The following is an 18,993-nucleotide window of genomic DNA, read 5'->3' as shown; positions in this document are numbered from 1 at the left end:
CTGATGCTGGTGACTCACAGGCTGCTAGGAAACCTCCAGCACCAGCATGGTCTCTGAAGCAGCTGCGCCCTCTGCTGTGAGCCTCACGCTACTGCATTTATCACAGTAAACAAGGTTCACTCCAATGGTACTGTAATTTTTACAACAGGTTCTCATCCCAACCACATCAGGGGCGCCACCAAGGGGTGGGCAGTTGCTGCTCAGTCCACAAGTGCTAAGTTTAACTAAGTTTAACTAATGCTAATTTGTTATTAAGGGGCCCAGAGTATGCCAAGGAAATATCCCCCACATCATAACACCAGCAGCAGCCTGAACTGTTAATCCAAACCGGGATCCATGCTTTCGTGCTGTTTACATCCCATTTTATTGTCTGAAATTGCGCAGACCAGGCAACATCTTTCCAGTTTTCCACTGTATAATTTTGGTGAGCTTGTTTGAATTGTTGACACAGTTTTCAGCTGGTGTGATCTTCTGCTGCTGTAGCCCATCTACTTCAAGGTTCGATGTGTTGTGCATTCAGAGATGGTCTTCTGCATACCTTGGTTGTAAAGAACTGATCCTCCCTTTTCTTTTTCATTCTCTGTAAATCCTACAGATGTCTATGTGTCATTGCTCAGGGCTGAAATATCAGCGTGTCTGGCACCAACAACCACGCCACATTCAAAGTCGCTTAAATCACCTTTTTCTAACCATTCTGATGCCCAGTTTGATCTCTGGCAGGTTGTCTTGACCTTGTCAACATGCCTGCACTGAATTGCAGGCAAGTGACTGGCTGATTGCATATTGTGTTGATCACTTGAACAGGTGTACCTAACAATGTGGACAACAGTTTTGCAAGTTTAACTTTTAACTGCTGTAAAGGGATTTCTTATTTTATTAGCTGTGTGTAGATGTTTGCTTCACTAACAGAGTATCACACAGATTGGAGTGGGATGGTGCTTTTCCTCAGCAGTGCTCGTATTAGAAAATAGAAAAACAGTTTGGTAAAAAAAAATAAAATAATAAAAAAAAAATCACAAGATCTAATAACTTCACACCGATCTCTTACATTCTCCCCAAACTGAACTTTTTCACAAACAACATCAGCATCTTTCAAACACCACGACACCAGTCTGTAATGCAAGCTTTCCATTTATTTCAAGCCCAATGCAAATGACGGTTCGTGTTAAATCAGGGGGAGTGGCCCTTTAAACATCTGGCTGCACAGTCCTCAGAACAAACTGCCTCACACGGAGAGAAAAAGCCAGAGCACGCACACATTTACAGACAGCAAACAGGGGTCTATTTTATTTTGAATGAGTCTTTTAATTAATGCATTTCAAGTACTCCAAAAAATTACATCTCTTTGCACAATACAATTTGATTTTTTTTTTGTTGTTTTTTTTTAGTAAAAATGTTCAAAGTGAACAAAAATTTCCGATACTGTATAAAACACAGTGAACATTAAAATCAGACAGTAGTATTACTTTTTAATCATGTGTTCTTTCGGCCTACGTCACCTACAACATTTTCAACTCAATTTGGACATTTTTCAGTGCACGTTTATTTAAAAACTTTACCAAGACTACGAAATTAAAAAGAAAGGAAATTTACAGGCATTATTCTTCTGCTCTTCTACCCAAACCATGCCACAGGATAACAAAGACAAAAATGAGAATGTAACATTGACTCTATCACACTGAATTGTTTTTAAGCATTGATGACGGTGGAGAAAAGTATTGTAAGCAAACTCCAGTTCAACTAGCACATATAAGAACATAAAATAACTTAAAAGAGAGGAAAGTTTGTCACATATGAACATCTTTAAAACAACTTACTCTGGAATTAGGGTACAAAAAAAAAATTAAACCGATGTATCAAAAATGTAATTCTCATTTTTCAAATAAAATGCAAATTTTATTCGATTTTTTTCCCAAGTACTGTACAAGTTTACAGGTTCAGTTCTCCGGGCCCTGACAGGTGAGACGTGGCTCAGGAGATCAGATTTAAAAAGAGCTCAATTTTTGTACAGAGAAAAGGAAAACAAAAAAAACCAAAACACCTCGTCGACCTGCTTGATTCATCTGCCGCGTGAACGGAAAACCGTGAGGTGTCATTATGTTTGTCGCGTCCCCTCCAGAGCACATGTGTGGCTGTAATGACCAGATAGATATTAGTTATGATTAGTACCGCATGCATTTAAAGTATAGCCATAATGCCACGATAAAAATGAAGTCAGAGCACAGAAAGTCCTTCCACAGCATTTAATGCAAAAAAAAATCTGCAACGTGTCGTTGCTGGAGGATCCCGTCGGGCGAAATGTCTGCCTGGTAAATGAAATGACAGGACTTTAGCATACTATGTCATGATTACATGATCAGATCCTTCCAGTGAGTGTTGTGATTAACTTGTTTTTCCAAGATGCCCCTTTGGTGCAGCGAAGAGAGGAAGAAAACACCTGAGGTCGAATCGCACAGCCTTCATTTCATTCTCTTTAAAGTGGAAACCTCGCAGGTGCTTCCTGGATTTTAGAAAACCTGTGCACTGCTCCGTAAAAGTTCTATGGCACGCTCATGTAAACTCTGAGGCCTGCACTCATGAGCTCTTAAGGGGAATTCAGTCCTTGAGATGAGAGATTGGACCAGAAGCTCGTTTCCCGTGGAAGCAGTGACCCCGCTGAGGGACGTGTTGGTGAATAAATGTGACAACACTGCTGCGTTACACCGCTCGCTCCGGCGGTCCAAAGTAAATCGTGTTGAGTGACATACAAACATTACAAACCTTGGTCAATTAATAGTCACATTTAATAAATGTGTCTGCATGCCCACATTAAAAACTTCTTAGTTTCGCTATCTGAAGAATAATAGAATGATTCCATCTTTTTTTTTTAAGTCATTTTTAAAATTTATTTCCACACTCATGTAAACTAACTCTGTAACATGATACACTCTCACTTCTACACTACGCCACAGCAGCCTTCACTCTTCACCTCGACTTCATATCTGAACAGGCAGGATCAACATCAGCTTCAGTTAGTGGTTATTCGTTCTTCATTATTATCAAAAACAAAGAAAGAAAGAAAGAAACAGACAGTAAACGGTTGCACCAAACTAGGCGATTTCTCCTTCTGTTTCTGACCTCGTCCAGTTTGTCGTACAACAGGGGCAAGACATGATGTTAGCGAGACAATTTAAAAAAAAAAGGTGAAATAAAGGGACCTTGAACAGAGAAGGCCTAGAAAGTGGGATATGGCGACCTTGTTGTTCAAAGAAAAGCAAATCAAAACCTAGCGAGTTCATGAAAGTGAGAGAGATCCACCTGATTGGACCGCGGAGAGAACTCGATGGCGTCAAATCCTCAACGGCAGCGTCCAAGGAACTCACCACAACTGTCATTCTTTCATTTATGTGTTAAGAATCCTGAGAGCACTAACCGAAAAATTAAAGAAAACAAAAAAAAAAAAATGAAGAATTACACATTTACAGTAGAAGAAATAGTTTGTTTTCACTTATGATACACTAAATATTTACAATCACATGCAGAAGACCGTCTGCACGAGAGACCGGAGCCTGTGTCTTTTGCCGTTTGACATGTGTGAAATCACAAAAGTGCCGCAAATCCCCACTGAGTGTCTCTCATTCCTGGCTAAGATGACAAAAACAAAAGAACGAAAAAAAAAAAAAAAAAGAGTTCACCAGCAGCTACGGGCCTGTCACTCAAGAAGATGTTGCAAACGAAGAAAAAAGAAAAACAAAACAAACCACAGAATGAACTAAAGCTACAAACGATTCCTTAACTCCTTGGCACTCCTTAAAGAAAAAAAAGAAAAAAAGATGGGGAAAAAAAAATTTGCTAGATCGCACTGCAGTGGAAATGGCTGATGGTCAAGTCCCCTCCACAAAGAGCCAATCGAGTTGCTGAATAGCGTTTTCTCTTTTTCGCGTGTCTTGTTTTTTCTGTAATTGGAGGATATGATGATGACTAACAACCATGTCAGGCGTTTCTTTGGATGGAGTGACGCTTTTGTTTCCCTCTGTAGGCACAAGGAGGAGCCAAGGCATTGGGGGGAGCAGGGGGGAGCTGGGTGCAGGGTCTCAGCGTCTCATCTGGCCCATCTGATAGTTCTCTCTGGGCTGACGGTGGTGCCTCTGGGGCTGTGCCTGGCGCTGAGGCTGCCTCTGTGCCTGCCGCTGGCCGCCGTGGCCCCCATGTCCGCTGTGGCCGTGCGGGTGCTGGGACTGGTGCTGCACCTGAGAGCTAGCATGCTGCTGCGCTCGTCGTCTTTTCAAAGTCCCTGTCAGAGGAAAGAGAGTTAACTTAGGCTCAAGAAAGACGAGTATCGTCCTAGATTTGTTTTGTTCAGCTGCAGCCCTTGTTCCTAAGCTGGTGGTCTTGCAGTGTGAGGAAGGATTACCGTTTCTGTTTGATGACGTGTTTATCTCACATTTATCATCTCTCATGTAGGGAAACTCAAAAATCACAAAGTATCAGCAGCTGTTCTTTCACAGCGGACCTCAAAGAGTGACCCCTGCTTGTGAATGGGCCTACCTTGCATCGCATTCATCTTACAGTGTGCTGTCATTTATGACCCTGCGCTACTGAAGGAATTTATTAAATCAGACCCCAATGTGAGGTTTATGCCATGGCTGTACTAAATTAGCAGCATTAGCAATTACCTAATTAGTTTTTTCATGTTTCTGTAATGTTTAATCAACTAGTACTGAATGTTAAACTTGACCAATTTCTGACTTCTTAGAAAAGTCCAAGTTCATATATAGAAACGTTCAGTGAATTCAGTCATTTTTATTTTGAACGAGATTTCAGATTCAGATCAACTTTATTATTCCCCCAAAAAGGGTAATTTGTTCGCAGCTTACTCACACAACCACTTATCACCAACACTGTTGCATGTCAAGGCAGCGATCAACAACAAGGAGGTCAAAAAAATAAATGTATAACAACGTCTTTTGCCTTCTTTATCACCTGTTTTTCCCAGAGTGAGCACAAATCTGACCCCAGTGATTTTGGAGGTGTTAACATTATGACTGAGAGAGTTTCCAAACTTAACAGGTAAAATACTGAACCAGCAGATAAAAGAAGATGTTAAAAGACTTTCAATAAACGAATAATAAAATTTACCCCCCCCCCCCCCCCCCCCCAAAACAAACAAACAAACAAACAAACAAAAAAACGGCATCCTGCAGCTGTCGGTGTACATAATAAAAAGAAGGGGTGACAGAAGACAGCCCTGAGGTCAACGGGAGCTTGACACAATCCTACTGGATATTTGTCCATTAACGAGGACCTGTTGGACTCTTTCAGTGAGAAAGTTTAAAATCAGCATCAGGAGCTAATCTAAAAGTTTAAAATGAGAGGCCAGTCTCATTAAAAGCAGAGGAGAAATCAGCAAACAGAAGTCTTGCGTGAGGTGCTTATAGACTGTGTTTAACATAAAGTTTGACAGATTTTTTTTTTAAATTTGTGCTTTTTTGTTTTTATGACAGGTGGTCTAATGAAAGTGTTAAACAATGTTTATTAGAGCCTGACTGAAAATACTATAGAAAGGGTACAAAAATGGCAAAAACCAACATAAACTTCCTATATATGGGTAAGATACAAGCAATAAAAGTGTTTGATGTGTGCATTTTTCCTCTGTAGGCTTCAACCCCTGAACCCGCACCTGGTAATCAAAGGTTTGAAAACCCTTGCTCTTAACAATCAAGTAAAGACATTGTCCAAAGCTGGTCTTTCTCACACGTAGGGCACAGCAGGAGATATGGAGGCAGAACACCCACACACACTCTCTCTGTTAGCTCATACCGACAGACTTACGATTTATTTTATTTACTGTCAGCGGTTAGCTTTGCTGTCCAAGACTTCAAGAAACCACCTGCCACTAACTGTAGCTGCAGCAGAAAGAAGCTAATTGTAAACAAGCTAAAGGAACTGATCTGTGGTCCTTTGATCTAGAAAAATAAACGGTTGCACGTAGGCTGGAAGATCAGCACTCAAGTGGAGCAGAGCAAAACCCCATTCTGACTGCAGACGTCAACAACTTTAGGAAAGTTGGGCTGCTAATGTTATCAACGTGTAGCACGTGTGTACAACATGCCAAAAAACAGCAACTTTTAAAAATACTCTTAATTAACAAAGAAAATGTCATTAAACTGCTCTTAAATACATGGAAACATTTTGTACTAATGATACATCACCTTACCCATTATACTCTGCTTAATTTGAATATGCCTTTTAGAATATTCAGCTACACTTTATTCTTCTCTCACATTTAAACAAGTAGATCGGTTGCCATGACCACCCTTAGGCGCAACAGCACAGGATGCAGTGAGAAAACCAAAGTCATGTAGAGAAACTATAAGAATAAGTAATCATAACACTGCTCTCATTCACAGGTATGACTGCAGGGTTAACAAGGCACACAGTACAGTGGATTTAATGTGATGCTTTTTATGTGTGAACATTCAAAGCTCAATCTGAGTTTAATTTGGATCAAGTTTAGGAACTGAGATTCACTGGTCAAATCTGTAAGTGCTCTCAGGAAACAGTTTTCACAACACTGACCATATAAATTGTTAATAAGCCCGTAAATGATAACATGAACTGCATGATTAATTTAACTTTACAGCCTGACAATAAATAGGTTTTTAAAAATATATCTGTATTTTTATTCATTTGTGTCCCTGTAGTGTAGTGGTTTACACACTCTTTTAGCAAGCAAAAGCTCCCCAGTTTGATCGCGGGAGGAGACACGAATCCCATTGGTGTGGTGTCAGCGAGGGCATCCGGCGTAAAAATCTGCCAAATCAAACATGCGGAGCTACCTGCTGTGACAACCCGTTGTGAAAAAGGCAGGAGCTAAAAGTAGCTTTCATATTTACTGTAATTAGAGTGTCCTTGTAAAAGAGAGCTTTCTCTCGGTGGTTTGACCTGCCTGAATAAAAATGATATTTAACCCTCTCCCCCACCCCCAAAAACACTGAATGTCACAATCAATTTTAAAGGAGGTTTGAAAGCAAACTGCAGACATGTGACTTAAAACATCTGGGTGGTCAGGTAAATTATCTGAAAATCTTCCATGAAAATGCGTAAAAGCTAAACGCTCTTATTAGATGAGGTCTCTTTTTAGTCTTCTGGACTCACCTGGAAGTGGTTTGGGTGGTGGAAGTTTGGGGTTGCTGCTGGGAGTATGCACACTACAGATCTTAATGAAACCAGCCATCAGCAAGATGAGGGCGATACCCATCAAGAGCACTGCCCACCAGTAAGCCTGGGATGAAAATGAAGCGCAAATCAAATACAGAAAAGAAAAAGACCCCCCACATACTAACTAATCATTCACAATCAAGATGTCGACACGCACCACAATCCACTCGGCGATGTTCTCATACAGCTCAGGGTTAAAGATGGCCTTCTTTAGTCTGGCAAGTGGCCCATCTGCGTCCACCAGTCGGCACTTCATGAACACATCGCAGTAGCCCTTAAAGTCGTTGCAAGGCGAGCCAGCTGGCAACGTGGTGACCTTTTTATTGAAGAAACGAGCCAGGCGCTCTGATCCTGTGCTGCTGCATGTGCTGGGATTCGCTGTGCAGAGAGACAAATCCAGTTAAAAAAAAAGAAAGAAAAAAAAAGACAAAACTCACCCGTATATTTAAAAAAGAAAGAGCCTGCTTATAAAAAGGTGTGAGAAAGGGTAAATGACTCACTTTTCTCCATGCAGCACACGTGGCAAAGCTCGGTCTCATCCTTGCCATCTTGGCTGGCACAGGTACACGCCTCGAGCCCGTACTTCTCACAGATGGAGCCGGAGCAGCCCTGCGGAGGAGGAGCACGAGGACAGGCGAGATCAGACACTTGCTAGTATGAGTACAGTGTTGCTATGACAACCAGTTCTTCAAGGTGTGATTTCTTCAGCCACTCACCCCGTTGAGGCAGACTTGAGTCTCTCCGTGGCAGGCGGTGAAGTTGGCCTTGGGCTCCGACGTGGGGCACTGGGCGCTGTCGCCCTTACACACGCCATGGTGAGCACACTCCGACTCCTCTCGGCACTTGTCACCGCGAGCCTTGTAAATGCATTCGCTTGTACAACAAGGACCCTGGCTGGGACTTTTTGGGGAAGAGAAAAGCTTCGAGTTAAGACTCAAAACATGAGAACACCCTCTTTAAGAAATATTAAAATGGTCAAACTGAAAAATAAAAAATCATCATCTACCTGCAGACTGTATGGTCCTTTAATGTGCACTTCTTGTTGTCAGGCTGGTTGGCGTCATGGCAACACTTGTCCTTGCACTGATCGCTGTAGCCACAATCGCACTGCTCACCAGGCTCCACCATACCATTACCACAGATGGGCTGGCCAGACTCTGTTTTGAAAAAAAGAAAAAAGTGTTGAGCCCTTTGCGGAGCAAGCTCAAAGTTTAAATCAGATATTTATTAAATAATATCAGGGGTTTTTATGAATTACAAACTTTTTGATGCTCTGTAGAAGAAAACCCCCTTTTCCTAGTCAGGTGTGACAACGAAAAATTGTCCCCCAGTTTTTCTCTCCATTTACACATTGAGATTTTTGATTGTTTTAAGGTTTTTACACACCAGACGCATAATAATCGTACGGACATTTTGCGCGTTAAAAATATTTTTGGACTCGCCCATTCCTAATGCATCCTTACACAGGATTGTGCAACTTGCTGGACAAATTTGCTGCATTTATTTTTCCGGATCAGACCACTGCATTTGGCAACAAGTGTACTCGCAGCACAAAATGTGCACCGCTACTGAGTATACAATGATAATATAATAGTAAAATAATACTATTTTATCTTAGACACACAACTAGATGCTGCTCCGGGTCAATCGATCAGATGTGGTCCCAACTCTGCCAACAACAGTTCAAACTGCCCCACTGACGGTATGTAGGAAAATGGTCGTGATGCAGCTTCAACTCATGGGTCAAACCATGAAATTCTTCCTTCTACTGTCTTCTCCTGAGAACTGGATGAACTCAGATTCTTCCTTTTCACATTTACAAACATCAGGACCAACTCGTCATTGCTTGATCATCACTTGATGTCGACTCCATGTTTTGACTCCCATAGTGTGTTTTTTGAGGAGACTTTTTTTTTGCGAAATTTTAACAAAATACAAGTTTGCTTCTTAAAAATTCTAAATTTCATGGGGTCTTTTTTTCTGCAAAGTGTTTTTTGTGTAAAGGCCTGAACCATTAGAAAAATGCACAAAAATTTCCTTCACTGTGTACACAAATCATGCTGACGGTAGTGGACCCTCATCCCCCAAAGGCTCATTCTGAGCGCGCATGCACACCAAACCCTTGAATGCTGCTCTGGAGAGAATGAGTTGCTGGGAAAAAAAAAATAGAAAAGGACCCTTCAAAGAGCCAAAAGCATAAACCCAAAAAAACGTCAGTTTGTGGGTGGGTGTATTAAGGCAGTGTCTGAAAAGCTAAAGCATTTTTCAGTCATATCAGTGCAGCCAAGATGCACGTCACTTTAAACAGCTTGTGCAAAACAGGAAGATTTTTTAGACACGCCAATCACATGGTGAATTAATCGAGTGACTTCTGAAGCATCGGTTTGCTGTTCTACTGACTCAAAAGTGTGAAACTGGCAAGAAAAACAAAGAGAAAGAAAAAAGATGACAAGGTATACTTCCACAGTCTGCCAAATACTGTACAAAAATACCATGGACTAATGCCAAGCTGGCTTTTCAAAGCTGATACTAGCCAATAACTTCTCAGGATGCCTGAATTATTTCACTAATTAAGACTTTGGGGTAAAAATATGCCACACCATCAGAAGAACCCTAACCCTGATCACAAGTTAAGATCGAGGCCCTAAATCCAACAGAAACAGTAAAACGTACCGACGAAGCAGTTGTTCCTCTTTTTTTCCAGCACTTGGCTGATGTTGCGAATGCTGCAGAGGGAGAACTTGTTGTTGTTGAGCTTGTCTCCAGATGTAGCCCTTGCATACATGATATAATTGCCCTTCTCCTTCTTGTCTTGGCTTTTGGATTCCCCTGGTGTGCACTCAGATCCAGAGTCATGCTGGCAGCGAGGAAGAAAAAGAAAATCAAAGATTAAAAGCAAGGAAAAAGGGACAAAGAGTACAGGCATCATAAATGCGGCACTCACCGGGGAGCCAAAGTTGTGTCCTACTTCATGTGCAAAAGTGATATGGGAGACTTTCGGAGGTACGTGGGAGGCATAGTTCTGTACAGTGATTATACCAGTGTTGAGAGACTTCTTTTTTCCGTCCGAGTACAGCTTGCTTTTTTCACAGATGCCTCCAGAGCTCCCTGAGAAGGAAAGGAACAATTTGCAACAAACAAAATACGGAAAGATTTCGCTCAATGAAGAGAGTGAATGTGATTAATTTAACACCAGCTATTCAAATAAGTGACAGGAGGCCTTATTTAAAAACATACTTCATCATCATGTTTACAGTACATGCTGAAGACAAATTTTGTTTGTCATTACTGAGAGGAGATGCCCATTTTACTGCAGCAAATTTGCAATTTAACTGCAGTGCTTTCAATTAAAAAGTCAAATTAACTTCGGCGTAGAGTAAAAACAGACTGCAACAAATATCTGCCGACAGTTTTAAAGAAAAATATGTTCCTGCTTGATGAGCTTCAGTCTACACTTGCGAGGACAAATTCCTGCTAAGGAATGTGAAAAAATTATGTTTTTGTACCTTTCTGTAAAAACAAGACACAGTCTGCTTGCTTATCACAAGAATAAGATTTGCGTACCTGAGGGCGCTCCCACCCAGGCCAAACCCAGCACCCCATCATCAAAATCTCTGTCGGTGAAAACATAAGCCAAGCAGTAGTCGTCGTGGTTCTGCTCCGAGTTCAGCTCCAAAAACTTCTCCACACCAATGTTGGCAAAGCGGAATGGGTTGGACTTGTCCCTCTCATCATTGGTGGTGTTTATCTGTGAAGACAGGAGACAGCTGGTTCACAGGAAAGACTGTGAACAGACCTAAAATGCAAAAGCGGCCGATCTGCAAAAGACTCACCCGGATCCTTTTCACCATGAAACTGATGTTACGAATGCCCATGAAGTCTGTGCCTTGATAAATGGCATCAATGGCCTTCACATGACTGGAGATCTGAAGGAAGTACGAGGTATTCATACTTTTAGTAGCTGACATTTCACTCAAGTACGCCGTATGTGATGGTACAAGTACTAACAAGAGCTGCTTTTATGTAGCTCTATTGCTAACAACAACAGTTAACAGAAACAGTAGGCTAATATCATACATTATTCAACTGGCTATATGTGGTTTTCGCATTTAAAAAAAAAAAAAATAAAAAAAATCAATGTTTATGCCAGGCGTGGCACTGACCTAGGACATTACCCATGCGGTGCCTGTCGAATGGCACCGTATGACAACATTGACATCAAACTGACGTCATATCTGCCGTCGCAAGCAGCCATTTTTGCATCTCTTTATTTTTGTAACCTGACGCATTGTTCCACTGCCACCAGGTTGAAGAGACAAGTTTACGATCGTGTAGGTTTATACCACCGTTTTAATGACATATCAATACAGAATCTCTGACAGTCACAGACTGCTGAGAGGGAGATGGTACAAGAAAAAACTTTCTGAAAATAAACAAACCTAAAAGAACAAACAGACGATAAATAATTAAATCAATAGATAGATAGACAATTTCTATGCTTCCACTTTTGACTTCTTCTATATCAGCACTGATGTGGAGGTATTGTCTGACACCTGCGACACCTATCGTTCAGGAGAATACCGCGAGCATAAAAGGATGATGTAATCAGGGCTATACTGGGGGCTTTAAGCTGGTGGAAAAACTGAAGTGGCAACGTGTACACTATAAAGGGAGTAGACCGAATAATAAGTTACTGCTGGCAGTAATATCTTCCTATTGCTGCTAGCCTCCTGTATACTAAGTTAGGTTAGCATACAGATTAGGAAAAATGGAAAACAGCCTCACTCTCATTAATTAAGCGCAGTAGTTAATGGGTAGTGCTTGAGTGGTGCTAATGTCTTAGTACAACTCTCCCCAGAAAATGATAATAGATTTGTCAAAATATGACAATTCCTACACCGTAACGCAACTCCATAGAAATTGTAGTTTGTGGACATTTTCTCTTATCGATATATTCCTAGGCTTTAGAAAGTATTAAGAGTAGTATATACCAAGTCACTTCCTGTGCGTTACCTGCGCTATGACAGCTTCTCTACTCTTGTAATACTTGAAGAAGAGGTGGTCGGTCTGAATAAAAAGCTGACATGTGTTTTTCTCAGCCTGGGCCATCCTCTTCTTCCTCAGCAGCTGGGTGTCCAGATCAGTGTGGACTTCCTGGTGCGAGTGGGACAGAAGAGGCAGAGCAGGAAACACACAGTTAAATAAAACATATTTAAAGGATTTTTCCACCAAACAGTAAAAAGAGTAAATAAATAATGTCCGGTATTTTTAGGCTGTGGTTCTTCAGCTGCAGTATGTTCATGAAGCTGTATTCTGCAGAGGAATATGTGCTTTCTATGTCACATACAGAGTGGAGGGAAAAGGCTGACCACTGCCACTGATGGACACCTATCTCACGTGGAGTTTTAAGGTGTTCAGTACTTTTCGGTCACAGAGTTTTGCAGTGACATGTCACACCAAGTGAGTCAGAAGTAACATATAAATCAAACTAATGCTTGTTGTTAATGTGGTTTAAATTGAACACAGACATATTTTATTACTGCCTACTATCTCTGATTGGATTAGAGCTAAGAGGCACAGCTTGAGATAAGGTGTTACATTTTATTGTCAGGTACCAAATTGAACATTATGTCATCCTGTTTCAGTCTATCACTTGAATGTGATAATAATACACGTGAGGCTTAGATGCTGCTTTCCTTATTTCTGAATCCAAAAGGATGTCTAAATCTGAATTAGTTTGTGACACATTCTTGCAAACGCGACACTAAACTTGATCTGTGAAGATATGATGAAATGTCTAACTGTGCCCATCTTGCAGTGATAAAGAATCCTTCCCCAAAATTTCCTGGATTGAGATCTGAACTGACTCCAAGAATGATTCATTTTTGCAATGTGGGCCAAGCCTGAGCTCTGGAAAATTTTTCATGCAGTTAAATCTTTTTAACTTTTTGAGTAATCCTGCTAACACTCCTCTACAACAATAACAAATGAACAGGTGAACTTTTATACAGATGATCGTCTGGCCAAACTAAACCGTGTCGTAATACAATTGATGGAAATCTGTGAAATAACAATCATATGCAAAACTCCAGTTAAGAAAAAATATATTACATATTAATAATAAAGTGACAAATCTTAACTGTGACTATACTGGTTTAACACTTACATGGTTATAACTTACAACATAGAACCAGGCACAGAGACTTTAAAAAGACATCTCTAGGTATCTTTGACCCTGACTAAGTAGTACCATAAAATATCCTCAAAGCTCTTCACTAAACCCTGTCAGGGTTTATTGTGGTGTGTGGTGAAGTTAACCTTAGGGGGCTGCTCCATGGCAGAGGCTTGGTATTTCTTCATCCTTTCAAACACAGAGCTATCGGCACAGCCTCCCTCTGGGCCATACTTGTGCGGGTAGTCTGTATGAGAGAGACAGACACAACACTGTTAGGATTATGGGAGACAATGTTAGCTACTTAACCCCGTGAGTCACTCTATTTCAGGCGCTATTCATGATCAGCTAATGGAAGTACTTACACGTCACTTGAGTCTAGCTTTGCTGTGTGAGTTACTTTCCTGTCGCTCTCATTAGTGATTCCTCTCACAATTATGTTTAATTTGCCCCTCAGCCACACGCTATGTGTACACAGATGATGTGAAATTATGATTTGAAAGTGTAGTGAAGTGTACTTGGTGCTCACTATTAGTATCAACATTGCAAAGCCTGCTGAAATGAGCCAGTACCCAAGAGCAAGATTGTGTTACTCAGCTAATGAACACCCCAGGTGTCTGTGCTCCCCAGGGGGGCCTATCACACCAGTCTGCCTCCATCGGCTCGGCAGCACTAACCTCGCACTTTCCAGTCACACACGCATATATCTAAACACACACTCGATGATCACGGGATAATAGCCTGTCAAAGTATTTGCGTGGCTAAAGGTGCAGGGACTCACGTATGTCATCTTCATGGTAGATGACAGAGTGGAAGGGCACGTCCTTGTCCTCAAGGTATCTCTCCGCAGGCTCCACGTAGTAAGTGCCATGGTAGCTCTGAATAAAACCCTCAAATTTACCATCCACAATGGAGCCATGAGTCAATGTGCCTTTCTCGCCTGGGAGTCCAAATCGTACAATTATAAGCACCAGAAGATTGACACAGAAGAGGGTGCATTTGCATTTGAGAAAAACAAAGCCAACAGTTATTTGAAAAATCCCCTAGAGCAGCAGTACTGTAGTGACACATTTAAACAACTGTGAAAAATTTATAGTCTTACCAAAGATTTCTCCAGTGTAGATGTGAGAGGTATCATATGGAATCTCTTCACCTGAAACATCTACCTTCAAATCTGGGGAAAACAAGGTGGTATCTCTCTTCATTCGTAAATTAAAGTGCCTGAAATCAAAGAGATAAACAAGAAGGCCTTCAGATTCAGGAGAGGAGCTGCAGTTGGCCGTAAGTAGTGGAAGTAAGCAACATTTACCCAGCCTTCTCTAAAAATGAACCTGCAAATTAAAAGGGGGTGGGGTCGAAGCAAGAGCATTCGCAGGGAAAAACAAAACAAAAAACCCACCAAATACGCCGTTTTCTGCTGCAGATGCAAAATTGCAGCATTTAAATTTGTAAGAGACCAAACAGAAAATTTGAAATTAGGGCATCTAGCAACAATGCTGTGTTTTTTGTAGTTCAAACATATGGAGAGGGAAAAAAAACATGTTACAGTAAAGCTCGGATTTCATGGAACACCTACACAGTGCTCTTATTGTACGCTCGCATTGTGTGAAAGTTGCTGTTCTCTAGGTCTGTGAACAGACAAAACACAAAGCCTTTGTAAAATTTAGATCTGAAGCTTAATATAATAGCAAACAATACATCTTGCAACGTGCACAATGCCTAGTGAATCACTGTTTCTTTGTAGGAATCTCAGGGGAAAACTCTGCGGTACATTAACATGTTTATTGGCTGTTTCAGATACATACAGAACTCTGCAAAGGTTTTAGGCTCTCTAGATGTTATCCATTGCTCAATCCTATTAAGGAGGCATGTGATAGGTCCAAAATCTTTATTCTGTAGGATGGCAATGGGCCCAAAAAAACCCAACAAGAGTCAAAGTCCGTTCTTTGGCGACAAGAACAAGGAGTCTTGCAACAGATGGTAAAGCTCCCACACTGTGATCACAACATCAACGTGGACTCAGTCTGGGATTCCGTGAGAAAATAACACAGAGAGCCATAATTTACAGAAAAATAGGGCAATTCTCAAAGATGTGTGAAGGAAACTACTGCCCCAGCACTTTGAACTAAAAACCTAAGAACTAGTGGTGTTTTAGAGGCAAACCTTATACTGCATATGAATCTAAAAGCATCCTCACTTTACTATTAGTGGCTGTTTAGTGTAAAGTACAAGACATTTTGTTCAAATGTCAAAAAGGAAAGGCAGGTGGTCAAAAAGCAAAGGCAGGTGGAAGAGAGATCTTCCTTCCGAGTTTGCCTTGCTCTTATGATACGCTTCCCTATTAAGCTGCATCTGAGTTTAGAAACAGCAGGGCCTGTTACAGGAAGGGCAACAAACTGCCTTTGCCAAGATCCCAGCCAGATGGTCGTGACTTTGTCATGGATGCTTTTTCACAACACCACCTCCTCAAAATATTAGATAAAGAACCATGACAAGGACGGTTAGTATCAACCAATATACTATATTTGGAGGGGTTTCCACTCAGGCAGCATGAAACACCACATACATCACAGAGCTAACGAACACAGACAAATACATGCACAGTTTCACTTTAACTGCAGGGAATAAGAACACCTGGACAACAGCAATTATTTTGAGCTCAGGTTTGTGTCTTTAAATAGCCCATTTCTATCCCACCAACACAGTTAGTTTAAGCAATTAAACAAACATTAGAGTAGTTGCTGGTTAATTCAACCAATCAAGGAATACTGAAGCTCCAGGGGAGAGCAGAAAACCTACACAGAAAATAAGTCTGATCATTAAAATCCATCCTGAACACTGACCTAACATGATGCACCTGCGTATTTTTTGGATTTTGTAAAACAACTTTTAATAAAATTGCAAATCCCCCAACACAGAAGACCTCCAACTTTAATCATAAACAGCACAAGTACACGGGACGGTCTTTGCAAATGAATAAACAGACAAATGAATAAAGATACATGAAGAGAAAGGGGAAAAAAAGAAAAACAGATGCAGACAGACTTTACCTTTGGATAATATCTAGGAAAAGAAAGTGCACGAACCTTCCATGGGCATGAAAATCTAAATGCAGGTACTTGTCTTCATGAGAGAGTGCCCTCTTGGCCCTCTGATGCTTGCTGTGCACAAGCTCTGTGTCATAGGACAGGCCTTCATAGTGGCGGATGTACTTGTTCAGGGGATTTCTATAGTGTCCTGTGTGAAAAGAACAAAGGAACATCTGTTAAAGAAAGGTATGTGTGCATGTTTGTTTTTTTCCCCTCAAATATATACATACAGCGGAAATTCGAAAAAGAAAAAACACGTTCCCTACTCATTAGAAACTGGGATGCGATTCTAGTTGGTAACACGAACTATTCCTAACAGAAAGACTCAATATGTACAAAAGCTACATTTGTAAACAACTGACGCACTGCTCATGTTAGGGTGGTTTAGATGCCCATAAGGCGGATAATCTGGACAATATTTGACAGGCAGGATTACAATAAAGGAAACAGACAGCAAATCAGTATGGTCTGGGTTTTAACATTTAACTAAAATCTATTTAAGCCAAATGAATGGCAGCCTTAGACTAACTCTCAACGACAGCCCACAGCATCACCGCTTAATTATTTCACCACCAGAAGACTGGGTAGTGGGCTTGAAAGAAAGCGATTCTTAACCATCTCCACCCATTTTGCCCACTGTTTCACACTCAAACAAAACTGGGTTTTTCTAGACTGATTTTGTTTATGGCATCTATTCCCCCAATGAATGTTGGCATGTTTTCCACATACATATACACCACTTTCCTCAGTATAAGGTCAGATCGCTGGTCCATATAAAAAAAAGAAGAGAGAAGCTTTTTTAGTAAACAGAGTCCATGTAATTAGGCCTCTCTGGCAGGTAATTATGCCTGACTAGTGAGCCATAAATTACAGGATTCTGTGCAACATTATAACAAAGATGGATAAGTAGACCAGGCTTCAGCTACTTCCCTTTTCATGTGCGGTATGAAATATTTAGGTGGTAACATTAAATTTTTCATTGAGGTGACTATGAGAAGTGAAGGCCATGACTATATCTCTGAAATAAATTAATTTCTAAAGACTTACAAAACATAAAGAAAATGTGAGGAGCCAAGATTAATACACTTCAAAAACACTAATCAAAGAGAAACATTAAATATAGGAAAATATGAGACAAGTTAGACTTAATTTATCTTAAAACTGCTGTGTTACAGTAGCCAAAAACAACATAGGTCAATAAAAAAAAATACTGAATCAGAAAGTAAAAATTAGAAAAAAGGAGCTCAATCAAGCTGAAATTCATGTATGTGAATGAATAGCTTGAGTACATTGTAATAAATAAAAAGAAGTACTGTGGTGTTAGGCATGAAGGATTTCCTGTAGTTTAGACTAGATTAGATTAATAAAAGAAGTAATGCAGGCAAAAACCACTGTGTAATTGTATATGTATCTGTGTATATGACTCCTAAATCTAGCTGAGAACATTAGGATTTAAAAGCACAGCATCGGCATATAGCAGATAGAGGTAGGATGGCAGAAGTGCATTACACGTCAATACTGCATTTTACACAGAGCAATTTGGCACCCACACTTCACCCACACACACATAGACACACACACAAACTATTTTTATTAAAATACTGACTGTAGGTTGATTTGACTTAAAACACCACTGACAGGGAGCAAAACTGCAGACAAAATTATGCCAGCAAAATGAGAAAACTTGTGTCTTTTACACTGAACACATGTTATTTTCGGGGCTAAACTGTTGTTGTCATTTTTTTTAATAATGACAGAACAATTAGCGGCTAAAGTGGCAGCTAGCTCAGAGCTAACGCTGCTTTAACACAGTCGGCATCTCCATCTTCTCATAACAATGGCTGTCGGCGCCGCTCGCACGGTAACAACAAAACCCTCACCCAAAAGCTGGCGATAAAAAACGGTGACAACACACGGACGTAACTCCCCAATGTCCGTTTATTTCAATCGACTGCGCGAATCCGAGTCCGCTTTTAAGCTATGTGTGATTTGTCGCCTTGAAGTAATACGGCAAAAAGGGTGCAGTCCTCTTCATAACAAGCAGGCCCTGCTGATCCCTTCTGTAGCTAGCAGGCTATCGGGATTTCTGCTCCTCTCCGCTCGCTGCTTCATGGATTCAACACAACTCGATTTGCTCCGACAGAAACCGCCTCACTCACCTTGGGTGTAGTTTAGCAAGTACACGAAGAGGAAAACTTTAAGGAGAAGGGTATGTGACAAATCCATTGTTAGAGCATTGATGCCGTTTTCACTTTATTGTCCTACTTAGATAGGCGCAGACGCCCTGTGTGTTTATTGCAGCTTCCTCACATCGCCTCCTCTCCCTCTCTCCAGCGCCGTGACGTCAGACGCAGGATAGCCTGGCATCCCTTCCCCCAGAAGCGTCCATGATCCACTAGGCCTGCATACATTACAACACTCAGTGTGCCTCGGATCTAGTGTCATACGTATCCCTCTCTGTGTGCATGCGTGTAATATATAAATATATGCACACATCAATAAACATGAAAATTCTAGAGTTTTTCTCAGCAT

The 18,993-nt window shown here is 40.9% G+C and overlaps 1 protein-coding gene across 1 annotated transcript; it reads right to left on the bottom strand.

Annotated features, from left to right (window-relative positions):
- Window positions 1-1,282: 1,282 nt before the first annotated feature.
- On the bottom strand, window positions 1,283-18,797 carry LOC134631292 (disintegrin and metalloproteinase domain-containing protein 10-like). Its single transcript, XM_063479485.1, has 16 exons — window positions 18,621-18,797; window positions 16,459-16,609; window positions 14,475-14,593; window positions 14,154-14,312; window positions 13,519-13,619; window positions 12,214-12,354; window positions 11,034-11,126; window positions 10,765-10,948; window positions 10,145-10,308; window positions 9,874-10,057; window positions 8,207-8,357; window positions 7,917-8,100; window positions 7,701-7,809; window positions 7,358-7,578; window positions 7,138-7,264; window positions 1,283-4,273 (listed from the first exon to the last, which is right to left on the bottom strand). Exons 1-16 carry the CDS (start codon window positions 18,685-18,687, stop codon window positions 4,074-4,076), a joined length of 2,355 nt encoding a protein of 784 aa, XP_063335555.1. The 5' UTR covers window positions 18,688-18,797; the 3' UTR covers window positions 1,283-4,073.
- Window positions 18,798-18,993: the final 196 nt, after the last annotated feature.

Source organism: Pelmatolapia mariae, linkage group LG7 (genome assembly GCF_036321145.2).
Source record: "Pelmatolapia mariae isolate MD_Pm_ZW linkage group LG7, Pm_UMD_F_2, whole genome shotgun sequence".
In the NCBI taxonomy this organism is placed as follows: domain Eukaryota; kingdom Metazoa; phylum Chordata; class Actinopteri; order Cichliformes; family Cichlidae; genus Pelmatolapia; species Pelmatolapia mariae.
The sequence above is the reverse complement of the archived record's forward strand: the minus strand, read 5'-3'. Positions and strand labels throughout refer to the sequence as shown.

Coding starts and splice junctions, on each gene's coding strand:
- LOC134631292 (XM_063479485.1), bottom strand. CDS start 18,687: ATGGATTTGTCACATACCCTTCTCCTTAAAGTTTTCCTCTTCGTGTAC. Junction 14,313..14,474: donor CTACACTGGAGAAATCTTTG/GTAAGACTATAA, acceptor TTGGACTCCCAG/GCGAGAAAGGCACATTGACT. Junction 10,309..10,764: donor CTGGGTGGGAGCGCCCTCAG/GTACGCAAATCT, acceptor TTTCCTTCTCAG/GGAGCTCTGGAGGCATCTGT.